This window comes from Podarcis pityusensis (assembly GCF_964106645.2).
Source record: "Podarcis pityusensis genome assembly, chromosome: 14".
Taxonomy (NCBI): domain Eukaryota; kingdom Metazoa; phylum Chordata; class Lepidosauria; order Squamata; family Lacertidae; genus Podarcis; species Podarcis pityusensis.
The window spans coordinates 40,899,538-40,924,301 of record NC_138039.1 but is presented as its reverse complement, the minus strand read 5'-3'; the positions used below and the strand labels follow the sequence as shown (position 1 = coordinate 40,924,301).

The window sequence follows — 24,764 nt, the reverse complement described above, 5'->3', positions numbered from 1 at the left end:
AGCTGCACTCCTATTGTTAAGGAAGACCCTTTCCTTCCTCTGCAGCTCGTGCAGACTCAGTATTGACATCTGTCTGTCTCGAGAGACAATGGAAGAGTGTGCCATTGAGGATAAACTCTCCATTGGAGAGTCACAGCACCTGCTGTGGCTGTAGAGACCAATATGGGAAAGACATGTTTTATTGCAGATGGGGCAGATGATAGGGTTGCCATATCCCCAAAAGTGAAAATCCAGTTCAGCAAAAAAATATATCCACCCGGACACCATTTTTGCAGCCCAATTCATGGGAAAACCCAAACGTATGGCAGCCCTAGCAGATGATGGCATCTGGTTTCACTGTTACAGACGCACCATGGCGTTTTTTCAGTCTGCACTCCCCCCGCCCCCAGCAGTCATTCTCCTCTGGTTACTGCTGTGGATACACAATCTGACTGTCTGTCTCCATGCACTGCAGACATCTGCAAGGGACTCCCACATGGTGAGGTTAATGTTGCCAGCCTTCGTGCCATGTTTGCAGACATCTTTATAATGCAGATTTGGTCTGCCAGTGGGCCTGGTGCCTGAAGCCAGCTCCCCATAAAGTACATCCTTGGAGATCATCTTCCGTTCTGTGTACATTAGCAAGCCACTGAAGACATCACTGAGACAGAAATGAGAACATGCTGGGAATACCGGCTTGGAAGAGCACATATTTGTTTCAGGGATGTAACGATCTATCCTTCCTCTGTGAGCCCTCTTACTCGCTTGCATGGAATTTCTGGCTACCTATAGCTACCAGGTGAGCTGTTAAATACACAGCAGCACCACGGGTGAAATCTAATAGATGAAATGATAATAACACTCATCTTCTTTGTCTCTGTATGGAACTGAATGTTACATTCAAATCAAATACCTTCAAATCAAATACCTTTATTGGCATCGCAATATAAAACGTTTCAAATCACTGGGATAATTAAAGGGACAAGGGTGAAGCTGTCGAGGGTTAAAGAGTCACACTGTGGTCGTGTGCACTTAGATATTCTGCTACACTCAGTCTATTTCCCGAAGGGATAGTCCGTTGGGAACCCTTGGGTAAAATTGTGGCTAAAAAGGATGCTACCACAGCAGTGGTATCTTTGTCCTGATCTGCCAGGAGAAACCTCATTTGGCTTCTTCTCGGAGTTGTGGGCCAGAGATCCAACATTTTGCTCAGCGTCAGATGGCGAGGTCTACTGTGTAGAGAGCAATCTAAGAGAATGTGGTCCATTGAATCTGGTGCTTCTTGGTTGCAGGCAGGCAAACAGGCTTGATATGGATGATGTGAGAATCTGCTTTTAGTCACTGCAGAAGGGAAAGTATTTAATCTTGCGAGCATAAAGGCTCTTCAATGGGACGGGAGTAGTAAATTCTTTAGGTATTTGGCACAGGTTCCATAGGATGTTGTGACACCTAAGGAGAACTCTGGAGAACAAGATCTCAGAGTATGAGGTAGCAAGCACTGTCATGGTCACAGAGCCACTGCTTGATTAATTGGAATATGTGACTTTTGTCACATGCTTCAAGGCTTTAGAGAGCAATGGCCAAACTATGGATTTTGTCATGAATTGCTCTATACCAGGGATGTCCACCTGGCCAACCGCGATCGACTGGTCGGTCCCCAAAAAAAGGTCAACAATTTTGACTTTCTTCCCTAAAAATAGCTAATCAACTATGACCTGACACCCCCCCTCAAAGGGGTAGATCACTGGGAGTTTTTTATTCTGTGAGTAGATCCCAGTCTCTTGGGAGTTGGACGTCCCTGCTCTATACATCTGGATGAGATGCGTTCTTCAAGCATAGAGGTTAAGGAGTTAAATGTTGTTCTATAGTGGACTTTCAGCCAGGCCTTGATTGTAGAGAGCCATGCTTTGGTTTCCATCAGATGTTGGCCAGTTTCAGCATATAAGGTTAAATAACTTATGCATTTAGGGGCATCAAAGATCGGACATTCTCAGCTAGCCTTTTAAACATTTCCTGGAGCTCTCTGGCTTGCGCCTCCATTTAAATGGGTCCCAGCCATGCCCCCCCATGCCCCCAGCCAGCAGATTGGCTGGCTGGTTGCTGACGTGGCCAGGATCCTCCGGGCAATGCCTGCTCCTGAAGGAGAGTGGGTAGCCACATGGTGCACTGCAACTCCTCCCCACGGTGAAGTGGAGTGGACTTGCAGACAATAACGCACAAATCCTGGCCCCTTAAATGTGCTCAGCTAGGTGTGAATTATTTCCTAGGATGCTAGGAATCCTGCAGCCTGATTCAGCAAGTTCAAAGTAAGTCCTGCTGTGTTCAATAGGACTTACAAGTAATTGTATTTAGGACTGCACCAGTAAATTAAATAAAAGGATCGGAATAAAAAGATCTAGTCTTAGATACTGTACTAGAACTCTTTACAGGAATCTCATGCCATGCTTTCATAATGGGTGCTACTGCAAACCTGGTGCTATCATGTTAAAAATGAGCACATGAACAGTAACATGAAAACTCCGTTGATCTTAAATTATTAAATCGTTTTAATGAGCAGGCATCAGAAAAAAATGCAAATGTATGCTAATTTAGCAAAGCTACATTTCTGTCATCTAAAAACCATTTACAGCCGAGATGATTTAGAGCTAATCTTTATATGTGCTGCTTGGGTACAAGCATGAAGGACACTCACCAAATGTAATTTAATCTCAAATCCCTCCAGAACATTACTTCAGTTATCTTTTGCCATTATTTCTCATTTTGGATGAACCTTGCACATGCATCTTGTTAAACACTGCCTCTTAATATTACTAGGCATCCGGCTTGGGCAGGATGAGACCAAATACTTTGGTGCTTGGATTTAAAAAGGACTGGAAAGAAGCCACCGCAGTAGAAGTTGAAAATTACATGGGTGTCGTACAGTAAGTTGAAGAATTTAGCATGCTGCTTTGGGGCACAACTGGAACTGTTTGCCATCTCTCAATAATAGTGCAGTGTTTCTCAGACATGGGTCTGCAGCTGTTGTGGGACTACAACTCCCATCATCCATAGCTTGCAGGACCAGTGGTCAGGGATGATGGGAGTTGTAATCCCACAACAGCTGTAGACCCAAGTTTGAGAATCACTGCAATAGTGTCACAACAAATAAAGACACCATCAAACTTGAGGATTCCAGTTTCAAGCAGTGGACCACACAGTAAGGAGGGAGTAATCAAAACCCCAGCTGGGGAGTAGGACGACAACAGACCCACCACTACATCTGTAGTCCTTGTGCCTCATATTGGCCAGGGCATAAGATGGTGGCAATGTTTTCAGTTTTTGCTGCACCAGTTGGCACAGCTGAGGGACCTGAGAACCACCAGCCCTTGAGGGATCCATGAGGCTTTGGGTTGGCTAGATCTGGCACCCAACCTCCAAATGCCCCGTTTTGGGGCTTCCTGTTACTACTGGTAACAGCTTTCCCACCTGATTGGTCAAAACTAGGACCTCCAACATAGCAGAAAACCCCCTCCAATGTGAAGAAGAAGAAGAAGAAGAGTTTGGATTTGATATCCCGTTTTATCACTACCCGAAGGAGTCTCAAAGCGGCTAACATTCTCCTTTCCCTTCCTCCCCCACAACAAACACTCTGTGAGGTGAGTGGGGCTGAGAGACTTCAAAGAAGTGTGACTAGCCCAAGGTCACCCAGCAGCTGCATGTGGAGGAGCGGAGACGCGAACCAGGTTCCCCAGATTACGAGTCCACCGCTCTTAACCACTACACCACGCTGGCAGAAAACACAGATTATAACATAATGCCTCCCCACCCCCAGCCATCAACATGAGATGTTTAGGACCACAACCCCAAACCAGTTTCTCCTTCACATGCATATTGGTGTGCAGAGTGAAAGAGTCATCATGCTTGACATTAAAAGCATGTGTTTTGATGGCCACACTACAAATTTTAAGCCTGTTTCAAAACTGTTTAACTGCCATGGTTCCCAATACAAGAATCCTATAGACTGCAATTTGACCAATAGCATAGGACGGCCAGCCAAGAGTTATTGCCTACTTCACAAAATTACAATTCCTGAAGTTCTTGGAATTAACCGTGACCATTAAGCTAGTTTCAAACTATTTTAAATTTGTTAACCTACACATGCCTTGAAATAGGAAGGTTTCTTTTATTCTGCCGTACATTCATTGACTTCATTGGCTTAATTTGAAATGTAAAATTTGGAAATTTAATAAAGGTTATTTTTTTAAAAAAGGAAAAGAAATAGGAAGGTTTCTCCGTGAAAGAGCCATATGGCTGAGAGCAAAATAACTTGATTAGGCATTTATCTCAAGCAAAATCTACTTTGTGCTTCCCTCCATGGCTCAAGCTACAGGTTGCAGGGACTGCCAATATTCTTTCATCTGCATTTTGCTTCATTTGTTTTTTAACCCCAAATAACCTGGGCATACAGAGCCCAAGCAGACGAGTGGCAGGAACAGATAAACTGCATAATTTCTCCCCCTCCTGCTCTCCCCTCCCAAAAAACCCCCAGCTGATGGAGCTTTTTCACTGGCAGGAAAATGCAGAGAAGATATTTCCACTCATGGATTTAAAAAAAACCCTTGGGAGACAGTGATTTTTAAGCAACATCTTCCTTCTGCATCTACTACAGTGGTACCTTGGTTCACAAACTTAATCCGTTCCGGAAGCCCGTTCCAAAACCAAAGCATTCCAAAACCAAGGCTTGCTTTCCCATAGAAAGTAATGCAAAATGGATTAATCCGTTCCAGACTTTTAAAAACAACCCCTAAAACAGAATTAAACATGAATTTTACTATTTAACGAGACTATTGATCCATAAAATGAAAGCAATAATCAATGTATTGTACTATAAAATAAATAAGATAGTATTGTAGATGATAAAAATTAAAATTAATATTTTTCTTACCTGCACTGATGATAGTCATTGTTTGGATGGGGGGCTTTTATCCATTTCCACAGTCACACAATCAATCAACCAGTAGCTGAACTGGGTTCCACACAGTCACAAAAACAAATTAAGCAAAAAGGCCTTAAAAACAAAAACGCAAAATAAATAGCAAAAACAAAAGCACCAAAGTTAGCCCTTTCCAGAAGTCTGTTTGACTTCTGAAATGTTCAAAAACCAAACGCAGCTTCTGATTGGTGCATGCACCCTGGAAACAATAGCCGACAACCGCATCAGACGTTCGGCTTCTGAAAAATGTTCAAAAACCGGAACACTTACTTCTGGGTTTTCGGGGTTTGAGTACCAAGGCGTTTGAGAACCAAGGTACTACTGTACTGTTATTTTTATTTCTTGCGCACCTAGAAATATACTTTGCCACTTCTGTGCCTTGTTCCTGATTTTTTTTTCCTGGTGTTACCACTGGAAACCAGCTCACACCCTTTGTGTTAACACACACTCGCAAAAGACCTGTGTAAGGTCTTGTAGATGTTTAAGCATAGTTCAGTTAAGGATAGAAGCAGGAATTATATAGGTGACTATGGCATTGATTTTGGGAGCTGGAACTGATCAGAATCTTTTTTATATATTTTATTTTAGAATTTTTTTAGCATACAATATTATTTGCATTAATCCATAATGAATTCAATATCTTTATAGGGGTTCTTCCAACCCATGGACTTCTCCCTGGTTTCCAAAAATTTTCTCTTCTCTTTTCTGCGACTAAATACTTTTATCCAATCTATTAAATCTCCTTTTCCAATACCCTTTATCAAATTATGTTACAAGTGCGAATCCAACGTTTGCAATGCTCCTTCATATATTCTATATATCAGAATCCAAAAAGCTGGGAAATCAAAGCACTGTTGATGGTTAAAGGAGAGAGTGGGGGGAGGATTCAAAATGGACTTTCTAACTTTAGAAATCCATTTGTTTCTCATACTGCTTGTGAAAAATGTCCAAGTAAACTGTCACTGTTCCAATAAAACAATTTATATGCATATATACATTTATATTTTGTTCCAGCGATGCATTTGACTTTGACTTTGGTGTGGTTGTTGCTCGAATAAGCCAAGGGTTTGACATATCGCAAGTCCTCCTGGTTCAAGGTATGTTGAGACTTAATGAACTGAACTTCACAAAATCCGCGCGCTAGAGGCATTATTCCTGTAAACAAGCAGATTTCCTTAACAATTCCACTAGTTTCCGAATGCACCAGCTCAATTACTTTTATGGCATGGCCATTGATTTGGTTAATTATCTTCTCTGGAGATTGGGAACTCTTAAGATGTGTATAATTATTGGCGGATTTTATGCCCCATATTTGCGATAAAAGAAATCAAATGGAAATCTAGACATAAAAGTGGAGGAGGGGACAATAATCAATGGGCTAGAAAGCTGTGCTGTCCCCGTAGAATTGTCAGAGAAAGGATTTCAGTAGATAACATTCAATTGGGGGGGGGGGGAATCTTGTCAGGATTCAGATCACCAAGTAATAATAGGTGAATACTCCCCAGGTGCACAGCAATTTTCACTGTATGTTCAAAGCACTCCCCATTTAGAAAACAGATGTTCCTGTGCTTGAGGAAATTCTCACATCAGAACTGGCAGGGTATCGTTCAGCCCCGACACTGAGGTCCAGCTCCAAGGGGCTTCTGGCGGTTCCCTCCCTGAGAGAAGTGAGGTTACAGGGAACCAGGCAGAGGGCCTTCTCTGTGGTGGCACCCGCCCTGTGGAATGCCCTCCCATCAGACATCAGGGAAATAAACAACTGTCTGATTTTTAGAAGACATCTGAAGGCAGCCCTGTTTAGGGAAGTTTTTAATGTTTGATGTTTTATCATGTTTTTAATATTCTGTTGGGAGCCACTCAGAGTGGCTAGGGAAACCCATCCAGATGGGCAGCGTAAAGGTAAAGGTAAAGGGACCCCTGACCGTTAGGTCCAGTCGTGGATGACTCTGGGGTTGCGGCGCTCATCTCGTTTTATTGGCCGAGGGAGCCGGCGTACAGCTTCTGGGTCATGTGGCCAGCATGACCAAGCCGCTTTTGGTGAACCAGAGCAGCGCACGGAAACACCGTTTACCTTCCTGCCGGAGCAGTACCTATTTATCTACTTGCACTTTGACATGCTTTCGAACTGTTAGGTTGGCAGGAGCAGGGACTGAGCAACGGAAGCTCACCCCATCGCAGGGATTCGAACCACCGACCTTCTGATCGGCAAATCCTAGGCTCTGTGGTTTAGACCACAGCACCACCTGTGCTGGTATTTACACCCGCAGGGTATAAATGATATATTATTATTATTATTATCATCATCATCATCACCACCACCACCACCACCACCACCACCCTGGGATAAGCCCACAGACAGCTGGGTAAGATCCCAGAAGTGGCCAGGAACAGTTAGAAAAAAGAGGAAACAAACATGCAAACATATCCCAATCCATGATCAAGACCCCTGGGATGAGAATGTTGGAAGGTGAAGGATAGAAGGGCAGGTTGGCAGAGGAATATAATCTGAGGTCCAGATCCTGCTGAACAAGGACACAAAGTTACAAGGCTTTCAGCACCATGGACAGGTCGCTAGAGCTACCTACCCTAGTCTACTGGAGTTCCAGCTCCAAGTTCCTACATCATTCTCAGCCCAGATTACTCCTCTCAAGCTGAACTCCTTGCACCTGCCCCATAGACAAGCAAAGGGCTTTAAAGAGACAGTCCTTCAGCACTCTGGTTTCACAGTGTTCCGTAGCACCAGAAGTAGTTTAGTCCTGCTGGCCACATGACCCAGAAAGCTGTCTGTGAACAAACACCAGCTCCCTTAGCCTGAAAGCGAGATGAGCACCGCAACCCCATAGTCGCCTTTGATTGGACTTAACCACCCAGGGGTCCTTTACCTTTTTTAAAATCAGTTGGTCTTGCCTTTCATTTTAGAGGGTTTCCAGAAGGGAAAGATCCCCCCCCCCCCAAATATTAAGAGCAGGGCAGGGAAATATTAAGATGAGGAACCTGTGAAGTTCCAGGTGTGGCTGGACTGCAACTTCAGCCATCCCTGACCAATGGCCATGCTGGCAAAGGCTGAAGATAGTTTCAATCTGCCATTATCTGGAGAGCAACGAGATTCCCATCGCTGATCTTCAAGAATTAGCTTGAAATCAATATTTGGTTGTAATCATCATGCAAAATTGCAACACTCTGCTGCCACCTGCTGCCTCTCCTCATTTCTATCCACAGTTTCTATCCTCAAATTGCTCAGAATCCACCCACAAATATTAATGGTCTAAGTGAAGTATTTAAGGTGGGTCTTACTCTGTACGCACAAAAATCTCTCTCTTATCAAACTGGGACAGAGGGACAAATACAGCTGATTTGTTTGCTGTGTTCTAGTATATAGAAAATCAAACCTTTTTTTCAGCCAAATAATCCTCTGATCTGTGTGGCTAGTATTCAGGACAGGATAAGGTTCTATTCATTGGCTTGTCTCCAGAAGAACTACCTGTTATAATCTCTTGCTTAAAAATAGTGAGGAAACTAGCTGATATGTTGGGTTTTTTTAACTAATCTGAGATACATCCTAGAAGATTACAATGAAATAATAGCAGATATCAATTCTGTACCATTAGAGTAAAACACTCCAAATGCTAAGAAACTGAAATAAGAAAAAGAAGATAAGAGGAACAATAAATTACAACAGAATCTTAAACAAAGAGCTCCTGACAGATCTAGAGTAAATCTATGTAGAAGACTGGAAATGGATAAAAAATGGTCTGTTCACATTCAACTACACCATTTTTTAAAAAAAGGACAGTCTGTACTTTACATGTCTTTTAATTTTGTTGAAATTTGGAAGTGGTCATAATCATGCCAAAACCACATATTTACATGGGAATGTAATTTAAAGGAAATTATATTTCTGCCACTATCCTTTCTGTGGAACTAGATATACTTTCTTTATCACCTTATTCACAGCATTACTTTGCAAACAGCTCATTCCTGTATCTGTTTGTTCAGAAGTGATTCCCATGGAGCTCAGTGGGGTTTAGTCCCAAATAAGGTGCTATAGGACTGTAGTCCAAATCTCTTTCCACAGTAGAGATGGGAAGGCCTGGAAAACAATTGGGGGGGGACCCAGTTTCCCCCATTTCCCCCCAGAAAAATGGGGGGGTGGAATATTCAAACTATATCAAACTGTTTTTTTCAATTTTTCCAGAAAAAAACAGCTTGGGGGAAAAACTGGGGGGAAATCTGTTTTTTTTCCAATTTTTCCGGGTTTTTGCCAGGCCTTCCCATCTCTACACAGGAGTACTTGTCCAGAATGTAGTGAAACAAAACAGAGAAATTAAATATTTGTGCTGGACATTGACCATGCTTTCAGTTTAAGTTTGCATACATTAGCATTATTAGCTTATTGAGCTTAGAAGTCAACACAAGAAACTCTGAAGAACATTTTTTTTGTTCCTGCGTAAGGATCTATTATGGGACATGGGTGGTGCTGTGGTCTAAACCACAGAGCCTAGGGCTTGCCGATCAGAAGGTTGGCGGTTCGAATCCCCGCAACTGGGTGAGCTCCCGTCGTTCGGTCCCTGCTACTGCCAACCTAGCAGCTTGAAAGCACGTCAAGTGCAAGTAGATAAATAGGTACCACTCCAGCGGGAAGGTAAACGGCATTCGCCAGAAGCGGCTTAGTCATGCTGGCCACATGACCCGAAAGCTGTACGCCGGCTCCCTCGGCCAGTAAAGCAAGATGAGCGCCACAACCCCAGAGTCGGCCATGACTGGACCTAGCGGTCAGGGGTCCCTTTACCTTTAAGGATCTATTTAATGCAAGGTAATCGTGGCCAATGAAAAGCAATTTCATTCAGTGAGGTTCAAATGCCACAGACCTAACTGGATCTTATCTGTCTTTCTCAACTCACAAGCAATTATTATTGACAGTCTTGTATTCTTTTGACAGAGGAATTGAAGAAGCTGGAGCAGGAGAGGCAAGTTCTAGAGGCTACCATTAAGGACAGTGAATTTGAAGAAGGAAATGGTGGCATCCAGAGATACTTCAGAAGAGCCGCCAAGCTCAACATTACAAAGACTATACCCAAAAAAGGCAAGCCCTGAAGCTGAAAGATAAAATACATAATAGCTTATTGGTCACCAACTAGTTTTCCCGAAGAACCAATTTCAGAAGGGAACCCAAGGGTATCCATGTTAGCCTGTTGCAACAAAAACTGTCAAGTACCGTACTTTTCTGTGTATAAGACACGTCAGAGAGGGAGCAGGGATCTTTTCACCTGACACGCATGACCTTTCCTGTTTTAATATCCTTCCGAACTTACGCTAGCAAGTTCTATAACTTAGCAGAGTTTTACATTCCCCTTTCAAACACATAGTTGCAGGCTTGTTTAAGCCTCTCACTATTAGCTTCCTGGTAAGTTCCCTTATATCCCCCTTAAAAGAATAAACACACCACAATCTTGTGTAAAGTATATAACAGAAGTTTACTCACATTCAGTTCACAGTTGGATCCCTGAAGGCAGACTTAGTTACAAAGTACAGTATATTTCGCTCTATAAGATGCACTTTTACCCTCCTAAAAAGTAAGGGGAAATGTGTGTGCATCTTATGGAGCAAATGCAGGCTGTGCAGCTATCCCAGAAACCAGAACAGGAAGAGGGATTGCTGCGCAGTGATCCCTCTTGCTGTTCTGGCTTCTGGGATAGCCGCGCGAAGCCTCTTCAGGGCAGGGGGAGCGTTCCTCCTGCTGCCCTGAAGATGCTTTGCATTGCTTTCGCTGAAGCTTTGCGCTTTGTGTTGCTTTCGCTGCTTTTTGCTGTGCAGCAATCCCTCTTGCTGTTCTGGCTTCTGGGATTCAGAATATTTTTTTTCTTGTTTTCCTCCTCCAAAAACTAGGTGAGTCTTATGGTCTGGTGCGTCTTATAGAGCGATAAATATGGTATATACATGTGGATCTACCCCATATGGGGGGTCAATCAATCAAAATGTTTATTCGGTTTTACACCCATCATAAAACACGACACACAAAACAAATCAAATAAAACAGCGGTCTCGTACAAGCCACAAGTAATATAACACAATTCACAGCTCACAAGGACAAATATTGGCAAATCAAAACAGAAATTTAAGATTAAAGTTAAAAATTTAGGCACTACGCTAAAATCAATATCTGATGTCAATATCAAAAATTCTTATAACTATCAATAATCAGCTAACATTCCATTCCGTCTCTTGTACGAGAGAACGGCTGTTAGGAATTTAGCAACCTGTAGAGTAATATAAGGATCTACATCTTGAAGAACCCAGGCAAGCTGTAGGTCTACTGGTTTGTCAGCCATAGGCTGGATTATGGAGTTTAGTATACTAGCACGAGCTGAACTGTACATAGGGCAGATAAACATAACATGATGTAAAGATTCAGATGTTTTCATTTCACAAGCACACATTGAAGGGACTTGGCCCTTAGTGAATCTATGTCTCAGCACGTTTGTTGGAAAAACATTGAACCTGGCTCTAATGAAGGCATATCGGTGAGATGCGGCTATAAGCGATGTTAAGTAGGACGGAGCACGATAGATAGGGGTTATGCCGAGATTTAACGGCGAGCAGGCTCCACCACCAGCTAAGAAATTTTGGTATAGCTCCACATCATCCAGCCTTTGATTTATACACCTTTTTGCCGCGTTTAGATCCAGTTTGAGCAATTCCGTGGGCGAGATCTCATAGGACAGCAATTTGGCATGGATTTTTCCTGACCACAAATTTGTGAAGTCATCCCGCCACATGCATTGAATGAGATAGTGGTTCAGGAGTTTATGCCATAGGGATATCCAATAAATCAAAACTCTCCTCCATAAAACTAACTCCACTGAGGGGATCTTCATTTCTAAGCGAATAGCCGCATTACTTACGCATGTTGGTAGTTTTAAAAGTCGGCGTAAGAATTGGCTTTGAAGCGACTCTAAAGGTGAGAGGTTTGCAAAGGCAGCCCATAAAGGTGCAGCATAGGCCATTGTGGCCATCACTTTGATGCTATACACTTTCAAGGCCGCAGGGATGAATAAGGCCCCCTCAGAGTAGAAAAAACGGAGGAGGGAGTGTGATAGGGCTTTTGTCTTGTTTTGAAGATATTCAACGTGCGCTTTCCACCCTAAGTTATATTGAAAATAAATTCCTAAATAATTAAATTTATGTACTTGTTCGATTTTCGTGCCCTCCAATTTCCATGAATATAATTTTTGACTCCTTGAAAATATCAGTACTTTGGACTTGGTGTGGTTGATAGACAGATGATTAGAATGGCAATATGACGCAAAAATCTTTAGTGCCCTCCTTAAACCCACTCTGGAGTAAGAGAGTAGTACCGCATCATCTGCGTAGAGAAGTAAAGGACAACGATAATCTGCTATACGGGGGGTGTGGATAAATTTTTGTGAGTCGATTAATGGGTTCCTCATATCACTGATAAATAAGTTAAAAAGAAGAAGCGCTAAAATACAACCCTGGCGTACACCCTTATTTACTGGCACTGGGTTAGTTAGGTCTCCAGCAGGGGATATTCTTACCCTGGCCACGGACCCGGCATGAAGTTGGGAGATAAGCCACAGGAGCCTTCTATCTATTCCCCAGCAGGCAAGTTTATCCCATAGTAATTGCCTCGGAATACTATCAAACGCAGCTTTCAAATCTATGAAGGCTGCGCCCCCATATGGGGGGTTAATCCCAGTGACTGCAGCCTGACAGTCACTGGAGTTCACACAACGAAAGATGGAAAAGAGAGAGGAGGGCTGCGTGTCTTGTTACCTGCCCAGGTACGGTCACGCCCACCTCTAGTCACATGCAAGAAGAGGTATGTCCCCACCCAGGAGGAAACAGGAAGTTCTGACTGGCTGGACCAAACATCCCCTTGCATGTCCACTCTAGGAAAACAAGGAATGTTGTACTTGACTGCTATATATGTATCACATCCCACACAAAGGCAGCTTGAAATGCAGTGTGGGCAAAGAACAAACTCACTGCATTTCAAGCCACTAATCTCACAGCCTTTTGAACAAGTGAATGACACTAACCAAACATAATTCAAAGTAGCAACAAGTTATTTGAAAACAAAAGAGGGTGGTTCTCACTCACTTCGCTCTAGTAAATCCATGCTCCGTCCCCTGGGTTATGTAACTTAAATGCATGATCCATGAAGTGCTCAAAGGCTAAATAAGCGTTTTCCATTGTACTTAACTGCCTTCCAAGTGCTAAGATGGTGTGTTGTGGAGCACTTTCAGTGATTGTGCAAAAAGGCTCTGAGTATGTCCTCTCCTTTCAGAAAGCAGCATTAGCACAATCTCTTCGATGCATGTTGGGGAATTCAATCAGCGGTTGCTGGAAGCCAGCAGTCAGTTTAAAAAAAAGCAAGGGAAAGGTACCATTGACGTGTGGTGGCTGTTTGATGACGGAGGTAAGTCGCTGAAAGGAACATCACACAGTGGTGGCATGGGGGAGACTGAATAGTCAAGGTAGGGTTTGCAAAATAAAAATAAATAAAAATAAATAACCAATTATCTGAAAAATTTAAAAAACCGGGGAACACAATTTTAATAGCAATAAAAGTGGCTTTTTATTATTACGCGTTGTTCTAATTTTGGTATATATTTAATTTAATAAAATCTGTCTACGCAGGGTTAATACTCCTAATTCCCTACATGCTCACCCTCCGCAAAAAATGGAAAGATTGTAAATTAAGGATTTTTACTGGTGGAAAAGTCACTCGCCTGGAAGAGGAAAAGCTAATGTATGTATAGCTTTAATGTTCTGCTTAAGGTTTTGTTGCTTATAAAGATTATTTGTGCATGAGGCGAGGGGAAAGAGAGAGGGAAATTGCTGTTGATGACCTTGTATTATCAGTCCTAACTGCCTGTTACAGGGTCCTTTTAAGAATTACTGAGACAATATGTGGAGCTATCTGAAGCGCTATATAAATTCTACGTATTAGTAGTACAGTGGTACCTCGGGTTAAGTACTTAATTCTTTCCGCAGGTCCGTTCTTAACCTGAAACTGTTCTTAACCTGAAGCACCACTTTAGCTAATGGGGCCTCCCGCTGCTGCCGCGCCGCCAGAGCACGATTTCTGTTCTCATCCTGAAGCAAAGTTCTTAACCTGAAGCACTATTTCTGGGTTAGTGGAGTCTGTAACCTGAAGCATATGTAACCTGATGTGTATGTAACCTGAGGTACCACTGTAGTATCAAACCTGCTTTATCCTCTTACCTCGTAGTTTGGAGATATTTTCAGTGTTACAAAACATGAAGAAGTGTGGTATCTGAAGAAGTGTGCATGCACATGAAAGCTTATACAGTGGTACCTCAGGTTACATACGCTTCAGGTTACAGACCCCGCTAACCCAGAAATATTACCTCGGGTTAAGAACTTTGCTTCAGGATGAGAACAGAAATCGTGTAGCAGCGGCGCAGCAGGCCCCCATTAGCTAAAGTGGTCTTCAGGTTAAGAACAGTTTCAGGTTAAGAACAGACCTCCAGAACGAATTAAATTCTTAACCCGAGGTACCACTGTACCCAGAACAAACTTAGTTGGTCTCTAAGGTGCTACTGAACAATTTTTTAATTTATTTCGACAAAACATGCCCTCTCTCTGCTCTTTCTCAAGCTAAGCAGGGTCTGTTATGGTATCAGATTAGAAGAAGTCTGCATGTTGAAATTCCTGCATTGCAGGGGTTGGATTAGATGACCCTCAGGATACCTTCCAACTCTACTTTTCTGTGATTCTATGACTGTTACTTGGTCCTGAAAATAATGCAAGTGTTGCAGCCCATGTAAAGCCCACTGGTTTTACTTCCCACTCTTCTTCCGTTTCAGCTATATCAACTAGCTCATCCATGCCATGTTCACCACATTCTATAACTGAGAAGTACCAATTAATGCACCTTTACTATATTTTAACTCTTTAACTAGTTATTTATTTATCAGCATTCTGAATCACAACGCTAAAAATACACCTTTCCTTTTGTTTTCAGGATGGCTTCACTTTTAAGCAAGTTCAGAATAAAGTTTGCTGACATTCACATCATTGGTGATATCAATATGAAACCAAACAAAGAAAGGTAAGAGCAGCTTTTAAAAACAACAACAACAACAACAACAACAACAACAACAATGTTGTAATCCTATAACATTTACCTGGGAGTAGGCTTCATTGAACTCAGTGTGGATTAGTTCTGAGTAGGGATGCGGATGGTGCTGTGGGTTAAACCACAGAGCCTAGGGTTTGCCGATCAGAAGGTCGGCAGTTTGAATCCCCACGACGGGGTGAGCTCCCGTTACTTGGTCCCTGCTCCTACCAACCTAGCAGTTTGAAAGTAGGGCCTTCTGTCCTGTCACATGCACTGGACGTTACAGTAATAGCAAACTACACCCATGTTCTGCTGCACTGGGCTTGTTTGGGCTCTTCCATGGTACAAATCTGAGTGTAATGAAAATCTGACAAACTAATTTAAGCAGAGACCATGGCAGGACACTAAGAATCAATACCTGTGGCATAATGACTTGTGACTTCACATGCCAGTTTCATATCTCTGAAAAGCTATTATTGACAAACTATAGTCGCAATTCAAGACAGAATTAGATGCACATTGATATGTAGCCCAAATTCTGGATTGTGGCCTCCCCCCCCACCTTTTTGTTGTTGTTGTTGTTGCTTCCTCCACAGTTTTAGCAGGCATAGGCAAACTCCGGCCCTCCAGATGTTAGGGACTATAATTCCCATCATCACTGACCACTGGTCCTGTTAGCTAGGGATGATGGGAATTGTAGTCCCAAACACCTGGAGGGCCGAAGTTTGCCTATGCCTGGTTTTAGTAATACAGCCAAACAACAGGAGTGCAGGAAAAGAGAAAACTCTTGTTTTCTTCTTGTGTACACAGAAATGAATGTAGTATACTTTGCTGCTATGTTTTATTTTACAGTTAAGATAGATAAAAAGCTTAGCAGTGACAAATGCAGACCTGTCTAGACAAGGTGTTTCCACAATGAAGCTGCTCATATATAACGGAGCATAAAATCTGATGCATGAAGTCTAAAGATTTTGAATGAAATTCAGCCACAATTCCAAAGCCAACAGAGTCTATCCCATTCTAAGGTATATCTGTGAAATAATGAGTTAGAGTCCCGCTGTGATGCCTCCTTTATAATTTCTGTTCCAGCTGGAAATTCTTTGAAGAGATGATTGAACCATATCGCCTTCATGAAAGCTGCAAAGATTTAACAACTGCTGAGAAATTAAAGAGAGAGGCACCGTGGAAAATCACTGATGCAGAGCTGGAAGCAGTCAAGGAAAAGGTAAAGAGGAATACCTGCCATTACTTTTGACGTTGTGGGATGGCTAGTTGAGAAGGAAAATCGTGCACAAGCACTACCTGAGAACAATAAGGCAAATCTGGTAGGTCACAAAGGAAAAAGAGAACCTAGCTTCATTAGCAGTCAGGGAATTGGTGAGCATCTCTTCAAATGGTGAAGTTTGGCAGAAAGCAGTATTTAATTTGAACCCCTTGTATAGAATTAAGGCAGGTGCACTGCTACTAGTCAAAACATGGATGATATTGTTTATTTATGGCATTAATCTGCCCAGAGGTGACTCAAGATGGCATGCAGGCTTTAAAGACGCTGCTTCTAATGTTTCGGGATGGACTGGTTCCAATCGACAATAATAAACCACTACACTAAGGGCATATGCGCAATGAAATATTTACCAGTTTTTACACGGCCCTGTGGTCTAAACCACTGAGCTTCTTGGGCTTGCTGATCAGACGGTCGGCGGTTCAAATCCCCACGACGGGGTGAGCTCCCATTGATCTGTCCCAGCTTCTGCCAACCTAGCAGTTCAAAAGCACACCAGTGCAAGTAGATAAATAGGTACCACTGCGGTGGGAAGGTAAAAGGTGTTTCCATGCACTCTGGTTTCCGTCACAGTGTTCTGTTGTGCCAGAAGCGGTTTAGTCGTGCTGGCCACATGACCCGGAAAGCTGTCTGTGGACAAACGCTGACTCCCTCGGCCTGAAAGCGAGATGAGTGCCACAACCCCACAGTCACCTTTGACTGGACTTAACCATCCAGCGGTCCTTTACCTTTACCCAGCCTCTGCACTTGGCCTGTGGGACTCTCTGCAGGCCACCCACCTTTTCACAGACCACACCTTCCTTGAGTGCTTCTGCTCGGTTAGAATGTGCCCATGATCTGTGATAACGCTTCTGGTTTTCCTGGAAGGAGGATGGAGAGATGGGTGTGTGTGTGTGTGTGTGTGTGTGTGTGTGTGTGTGTGTAAACCTCTGCCTTTTGCACAGCTGGAATATTATCTACTAAACAATGACACAGATATCAATTGCTCTGCTTGGTTTTACACGTAGCCCCACCTGTCACTGGTATAAGGGCCTGGGAGGTTGCCCATGCTGGAATGTGGGCTATTGGGCTAAGAAAGCTCCCCTGTTCTGAAGAATCCAGGAACTTCAATTTGGGGAGGGGGCTATGGGTTGTCTGCATCACATTTCAAGTCCCTAACAGAACAACGTTACTCCAAGGGTCCTTGGGAAGAGGGAGTGAGAATTCAGTTTAAGGACACCATCCTATCCACCCTTATGCTGGAAGTAAATTCCATTTAATATAGCGGGGCTTGCTTCTGAATAAACATGCATGGGGCTGCTCTGTAAGTTGCTGATATAGATATGCTGCAGCTATTGAATGTAACAAAATGGGAAGCAGAAAAGTAAAATTACTGGAAATGTTGAAGCCATGGAATAAAATCGCTTTTGCGGGCGGGGGAAAGAGGCAGAAATGTTTTCTTTTACTGGTGGGGGGGAATTAAAAATGAAAAAAAAAAAAAAGGAAGCAATATCATTGCCCAGGCAAACTTAGTTAGGAAATACGCTGTGTCATCTGGGTAGGGAGCATTCTATAGAGAAAGTAGATTATATTCTATATTCCCTCCAAATAAGTAAAGGATTCTCTGCAAAAGGTGCCCGTGGAAACTGGGAAATTGTTGATCTTCATTAGGATCATCAAGCCGAAAACATGCAACAAACGAGTTTGAAGAGATTTAAAAATTAATCTCACTGTTTCATGTCTCTTAAGTAAAGCTATACTTTACAGCCATCAGTATTTCTTTATGCAGCAGACTAAAAATAATTTTTGTTGCATATTAATATGGCAATGACAACGGAATATGAAATGTTTCAGGGGTTTGTTTTTTTTAGGTTTTCCTCAAGCAATCATAAACTTAATGCTTCCCAATTTACAGCCCATATAATTTAGACCAAGTATGACTTACCTGTGTGGATTTTTTATGATCACTAAACTCTGCTTTAAGTCATCTGTCAAGACCTCCAGCTTTTTTTATTGCAGTAAATTTTGTTTCTTTTTAAACAGAGCTACCGCCAGGTCCGTTTGAATGAACTCCTTCAGGAACATTCTAGAGCTGCTAATCTGATTGTTCTGTAAGTGACACAGATTTAATTTTGATTTGTTCAGAAAGCAAGCCAAACTTTGCCTGGAGATTTCTAAGCACGAACTCAAGGACAAAGTACAGTGGTTCAGTGAGGTTCACTGGTGTCTATAAGGCCCTGTATTTGAAGCTGTTAATGGGAAGGAAAGTAATGTACTGTACAGGCTTTTGTTGACTTTTTAGCTAAGAATTTTGTGCTATTATTTGATTGTTCTTTTTAAGTGTACTTTTTTTAATCTAAGCAAGAAAAGTGTGAAAAATGGCACCCCTTTAGTAATGACTGGTCATTTCAAATGACATTCAGGGATGGAAAAGGCTCAGATAGTGGCTGAAATGTTATTTGGAGAGGAATATTGTTGCATTACTGAAGAATATTACTAATACTTTCATCCTATTCCATTCAACAGGACTCTACCAGTAGCAAGAAAAGGAATTATATCTGATTACCTCTATATGGCTTGGTTAGAAATTCTCTCAAGGAACCTGCCTCCAGTTTTGCTCATCCGAGGCAACCACAAAAACGTGCTAACGTTTTACTCTTAGCAAGCAAAGCCTGGAATCAAATATATGCATTTTGTACATATCAGTGACACAAACGTATTTTTACAAACGCTGAAGAACAACAGGGTCCCAGGATCTGACACTTTACAACATACACTTCAATGACTGAAAAAATCACTTGGATGTCACCATTTGACAGCAAAATCCAAATCATATATATAGTTATAGATATACACTAAAAACCAATCTGAGTCTTCCTGTGCTCATGCTTACATACCCAAAACTGCAGTACCAATGCAGTAGAGGTCTCAGCAGACTTGCAGTAACCCCAAAGATTGTGGAATAACAACCAATTTGCAGGGAGAAAACTAAGGTGAAAAAAGAAACCCATAGAGCTTCTAACCTCACCTGTTTTTTATGTAGTACAGTTGCCACACCACAACCAGGTGCCTTCACTGTCGTTTGTTTTCTATCAGTGGTAGGAGATTTGGGTGTGGTCCTAGTCCTTTCCAATCAATATAATAGGAACATTAGAAGCTGTCTTATATTGAGTCAAATCATTGGTCCATCAAGCTTATTACTGTCTATACTGACACAGCAGCTCTAGTCCAACCCTCTCCAATGCAGGAATATGCAGCTGTCCCATTCAGGGATTGAACCTGCAACCTTGGCATTATCTGCACCACACTCTAATCAACATATAGATGCTGTAATCAATTTCAGATAGTAGTCCCTCTCAGCCTTTCCTGGAGATCTAAGATGAGACCTTCTGGGTGCAAAGCGGATGCTATATCCAGCTACGCCTCCTCCCCAAATTATTTGGGGAAGAATTACATTAGATTAAAATGAATTTCAAGAGATGAATGTCAATCATACTAAATCAACTCTGTAGGTTTCAAGTCAAATTTAATGAAATGCCACTTTAAAATTTTCTAAGATTTCATCTGAACAGCATCATTTATTATTCTAGATTTATAATTTCAAGGAATATAATGAAATGCATTTGTGATAAATTTCCACAGGGCCTTGAAATGAGTTTGATATTAAATATTTTAAATGTGTTCTAGTATGATCTGATTAGTAAAAAAATACTTTTTTCTTGGACTTGCAACAATATGTTGAATATTTCAACTTGAAATCAACTAAAGTGAATTAAAATATGACTTCAATGATTTTACAATGCATGTTTTGATGTATTGTTTCTGTTTTACCATTAACATCAAACTCCGGGTGAGGGGTAGCCTGTTGCAGGCCTGTAACATCTTAAAGGCAAACAGTACAATCCTGTGCATGTTTGCTGGGAAATTGTTCCGTGTTCAATAGAATTTACTCCTTTGTAGGTGTATTATGGATGATAGCTGGGTAAGTAATCCAAACCCCTAATCTGCCATGTTGGAGAGGGTTTGGATGGAGTGGAGGTTTCTCTCTGTGCAGGCCAGCCCAGCCCAACTGTGCCAGCAGGGAAGCTCCATCGGCAACAAGGAAGCTCCCCTGGCAAATGTACCCCAATGCACTTGGCCTCAATGGTAGCCTCCAATCCCTGCTTAGAGTGGCCAGCAGATTCCGCTGTTGTCCCGCGACAGCAACAGGCTAGATCCAGGCCAATTCACTGTGCCAGCCTAGGAACATATCTTGCCCCCGGCTATCATTTTGCCCTGGTCAGCACAAGCACTGGAGGTCTGGCATTGCCTGTGCCATTCCATCAAGCCCCACCTCTGCCTGGCAGGAGTTAGGGTGGCACTGTAAGAAAGCAAACCTAAAGCCACCATAAAGTTGGCTGAGGGCTGTTAAGGAATCTCCAAGAGGTACACAGGTGGGGCAGCGTTTAAGCTGCCTGAAATCTATCTACACACTGGTGGAAAGCTTCCTGCCAGTAGAGTGTGAGAAAAATTTGTGGGTGGGTGGCAATAGATCTCATCTAAAGCCACCAGCCAAGCTGGTGCCAAGTGTATTGCTCTGCTTTCCCAGGGCTGGATTTAGGTTTGATGAGGCCCTATGCTACTGAAGGTAATGGGGCCCTTTATATGTCCAGCTGTCCTTTGTCAACAACAAATTATCGCTGCTTTTTGTATTGAATATATGCCATGCAACCAGTCCATGCAGCATGTAGGCATCCTATATACAGAAATGAGCAAACCAGTGATATTTTAGGGAGCAGGCTAGCAGGCGGAGCCCATTACTTACATCATAGGAGCCTATACAACACAAAACACTGTTGCTGTATGTAGGTTTTGTTTTATTTGTTTTTTTATCTTATATTTTGGAAATATACATCCAGGTGTTTATTCCTTTAAATTTTTTGGGACCCCCCAAGAGAGTGGGGCCCTAAGCTATAGCTTCTTTAGCTTATAGGTGAATCTGGCACTGTGCTTTCCTTTGGACCACATCAGTGAGGCAGAGGGGGATGATTTTGTCGTCTGGGCAGTACCTCCATATACACTGCCCAGGCTTGCACCTCAGAGAGGTCACTTTGGTGCTGCTGTTGCAGCAATAACAACACAGGAGGTAACAGTTACGAGTTGCCGGTCTCTGCAGCCACAGCAGGCGCTGTGATTATCCAAAAGTTTGACTTTGCACCAGAGGCGCACTTCATTGTCTCTCGAGACAGACAGGTGCCAACAATACATACACCTGTGTGTGGAGAGGGGGAGAAATGCAAAACAGTCTGTGACAGCTCAAATGAAGTTTAAAGGTGCAAGCAAGGTGACTATTCACAACAGTATGTGCTGATAATACAGTCATCTTAAATTGCTAATAATCTAAGATGGCTTACATGCTCTTCAAAGGCATATGGTAGCTTTTCTCAAGCGCTGACAATTAAATTTTTTTTTGCTATGTAACTGTTCTATTTACATTGCTCAGATATCACAATCATAAGAACACTTTCAAACAGGCCCCATTGAATACACTGGGGTTTGCTACCAAAAGAGGTCAGAGTACTTTTCCTGTTTTGATCTTTTGCACTTAGGGGGAAAAGGTAATTAAAAGACACTCATTTACATCTCCAGCACCCCCCTGCCACTTTGTGCTCCCCCAGATAATTGCACCGCCATTAAGGGTTGGCACCTACTTTGGGAACCACTGGGTTAGTAGCAGAGTAGAACCTGGGAGACCAGGGTTCAAATCCCCACTCATCCATGAAGCTCACTGGGTGACCTTGGGCCAGTCACTGCCTCCCTGCCTAACCTACCTCACAGGGTTGTTGTGAGGAGGAAACAGGAAGAAAACTATGTATAGCTCCTTGGAAGAAAGGTGGGGTTGCAATGCAATGCAATCAATAAATGGTGACAGGTGACTAATAAATGTTGGATTACATAATGAAATTCCGTGACTTTGTTTTGTTGACATTTCTAAGAATTTGGGTTGGCAGGAGCGCAGAGTCCGATCACAATGTTAGAAGCTCATCATGCTGTCGAAACAGGTTTTTATTTTATTGTAATTGATTTATTGTATTTCTATGCCATTTTTCATTCAAATGAATCTCAAAGTGGCTTACAAGCAATAAATAACAATAGCATAACAAAACATCACAAATACAGTATACATTATATAAAATAGCAAATAACAGTGTTTTTTGTATTGTAATTTATTAACAAAACAGCAACTAAAAAAATAAGCTAATCACTACTTTTCCTTTTGACGAAGTAATAATAATAAATAAAAATAAAAATAAAAATGTGCACCCCACCACCAAGACCATTCCACGGTAACTATCCAACCTCCAAAATTTCAACACCTCTTGCAATGGTTTGGTCCCTTTCCGTTTCAACAGTACAAATTCTACAAATACCTTCCGTATCTCCTCAAAATCATTTCTCCTGCATATCTAACCTTTTCCCATCAGCCGGTCGAAAATCATGATGAATAAATGTTAATTTATCAATTAACAGCTATGTCCCACACCTCTTCACACAATTCTTCCATCACTATTACAGCAAGTCATGATTAACAAATCCATACGGAATTTAATATCTATAAAGCAGCATATGAACAACATTAACAAAATAGCAACTAAAAAACAACCTTAGCGCCTTCAAGTTCACACACGCACCCCAGGCTTCCTCAACCTCGGCCCTCCAGGTGTTTTTGGCCTACAACTCCCATGATCCCTAGCTAGCAGGACCAGTGATCAGGGATGATGGGAATTGTAGTCTCAAAACATCTGGAGGGCCGAGGTTGAGGAAGCCTGCTTTACACCATGACTCATAACCTTTCACTAAAAGAGCAAACTCAAGAGTATGGGATGGGGCAGAGCATATAGGAAGGGCTGATGGGAAATGTAGTCCAAAGAACCCATAGCCCTCTGGCGGTGGGTTGAGGGGTTGCATGTGCTTGGCTGAGGCAGGTGACGCCACGGCTGGGTCAGCGGTGAAGCCCGAACGCGGGCCTGCAGGCGACAGCCATGGCCGGGCGCTTCCTCCGGCTGCTCTTCAGGAGCAAGTAAGGAGCGGGGCGGGAGAAGGGAAAGAGGCAAGAGGTGCCGGCCAAAGCGAAAGAAAGGGCGCCGCCGCCATTATTCCCTCTCGGGAGGAAGGGGTCGACCAGCCGAACCCGCAGGGGCGAAACGCCCCTTTCCCCCTCTCCTTTTGGGGAAATTGGTTTCTCCCACCAAGGAGCTCCCTCATCCTTGGGGACCGTACTAACTAGGCATGGAAGGGGGGGGGAGAGAAGAGATAAGCCTGGGAAAAGTAGGGAGAAGTGTGCAAGGTGTACATTTCGTTTCATTTCGACCCCTGTTCTCCACCCCCCAAAAACCCAAGTCATTGCTCCCTAAATAAACTCAGAAACGAGTTTGCGCTAGAAATCTATTAGTCTTGCTATATTTCTCCTGGTTGCAAAAATAGGAATGTAGGAAGAAAAAGCTCCCCATTGCAAACAATGAGGGGTTGTGTGAGTCGGTTTTTTTATAGCGTAGCTGTAATAACTGGGCAGCAGCATGTGACTCCATTTCATACTGCATTGCATTGCAATTTTGTTTCCCACTTTTTTCTCCAAATGAGCCCAAGGTGGCGTTAAATAGTTCTCTTCCCCCTTCCTCGTTGAACCCTCCACAACAACCCTGTGAGGCAGGCTAGGTTGAGAAGCGGCGACCCAGCCAGAAAAGGCTGCGCCTTGCAAGCAACGCATCTTTTACCCATGTAAAAACACACAGAGAAGAGCCCTGCTGGATGAGGCCAAAGGCCCATGATATTCTAGTCCAGCATCCTGGGATCACAGCAGCCAATTAGATGGCAAGCCTGCAAGTGGGATGTGAGCGCAAACGGTATCTGATCCCCAGGGCGGGCATACTTTTTTTTTTATTTAGTGCATTCATTCAACGTGGGGATCCGGGGCACAGTCCTTCAATGGCTGCACTCGTTTCTCTCTGGTCGGGGACAGAGGGTGGTGCTTGGGGGGGAATTGTCATCGCGCCACTCCTTGGTGTGTGGAGTGCCTCAGGGTACGATACTCTCCCCGATGCATTTTAACATCTTTATGCGCCCCCTTGCCCAGCTTGTCTGGAGTTTTGGGCTGGGTTGCCATCAGTATGCCGATGACACCCAACTGTATCTGTTGATGGATGGCCATCCTGACTCGGCCCCAGACACACTGATCAGATGTTTGGAAGCTGTGGCTGGATGGTTACGTGGGAGCCGGTTGAAGTTAAATCCTTCGAAGACAGAGGTCCTCTGGCCGGGACGGGACGATATGGGATTGAGGGGGCAACTCCCATCTCTTGCGGGGGTGCAATTAGTGCCAGCACCGTCCGTTAAGAGTTTGGGTGTAATCTTCGATACCTCCCTCTCCATGAAGGTGCAGATTACAGCTATAACAAAGGCGGCAT

General features: G+C 43.0%; 1 protein-coding gene across 2 annotated transcripts in view; it reads left to right on the top strand.

Annotated features, from left to right (window-relative positions):
• SLC12A1 (solute carrier family 12 member 1) overlaps positions 1-19,539 on the top strand; it is a 72,626-nt gene extending 53,087 nt beyond the window's left edge. For both annotated transcript variants that reach the window (XM_080980325.1, XM_080980326.1), the window contains 9 exons: positions 2,794-2,900; positions 5,966-6,048; positions 9,891-10,034; positions 13,260-13,391; positions 13,613-13,724; positions 14,964-15,050; positions 16,149-16,284; positions 18,364-18,431; positions 18,847-19,539. In XM_080980325.1, coding sequence (XP_080836451.1) covers positions 2,794-2,900; positions 5,966-6,048; positions 9,891-10,034; positions 13,260-13,391; positions 13,613-13,724; positions 14,964-15,050; positions 16,149-16,284; positions 18,364-18,431; positions 18,847-18,982 — 1,005 coding nt within the window. In that variant the 3' untranslated portion in view covers positions 18,983-19,539. The remainder of the gene's footprint in view (positions 1-2,793; positions 2,901-5,965; positions 6,049-9,890; positions 10,035-13,259; positions 13,392-13,612; positions 13,725-14,963; positions 15,051-16,148; positions 16,285-18,363; positions 18,432-18,846) is intronic.
• Positions 19,540-24,764: the final 5,225 nt, after the last annotated feature.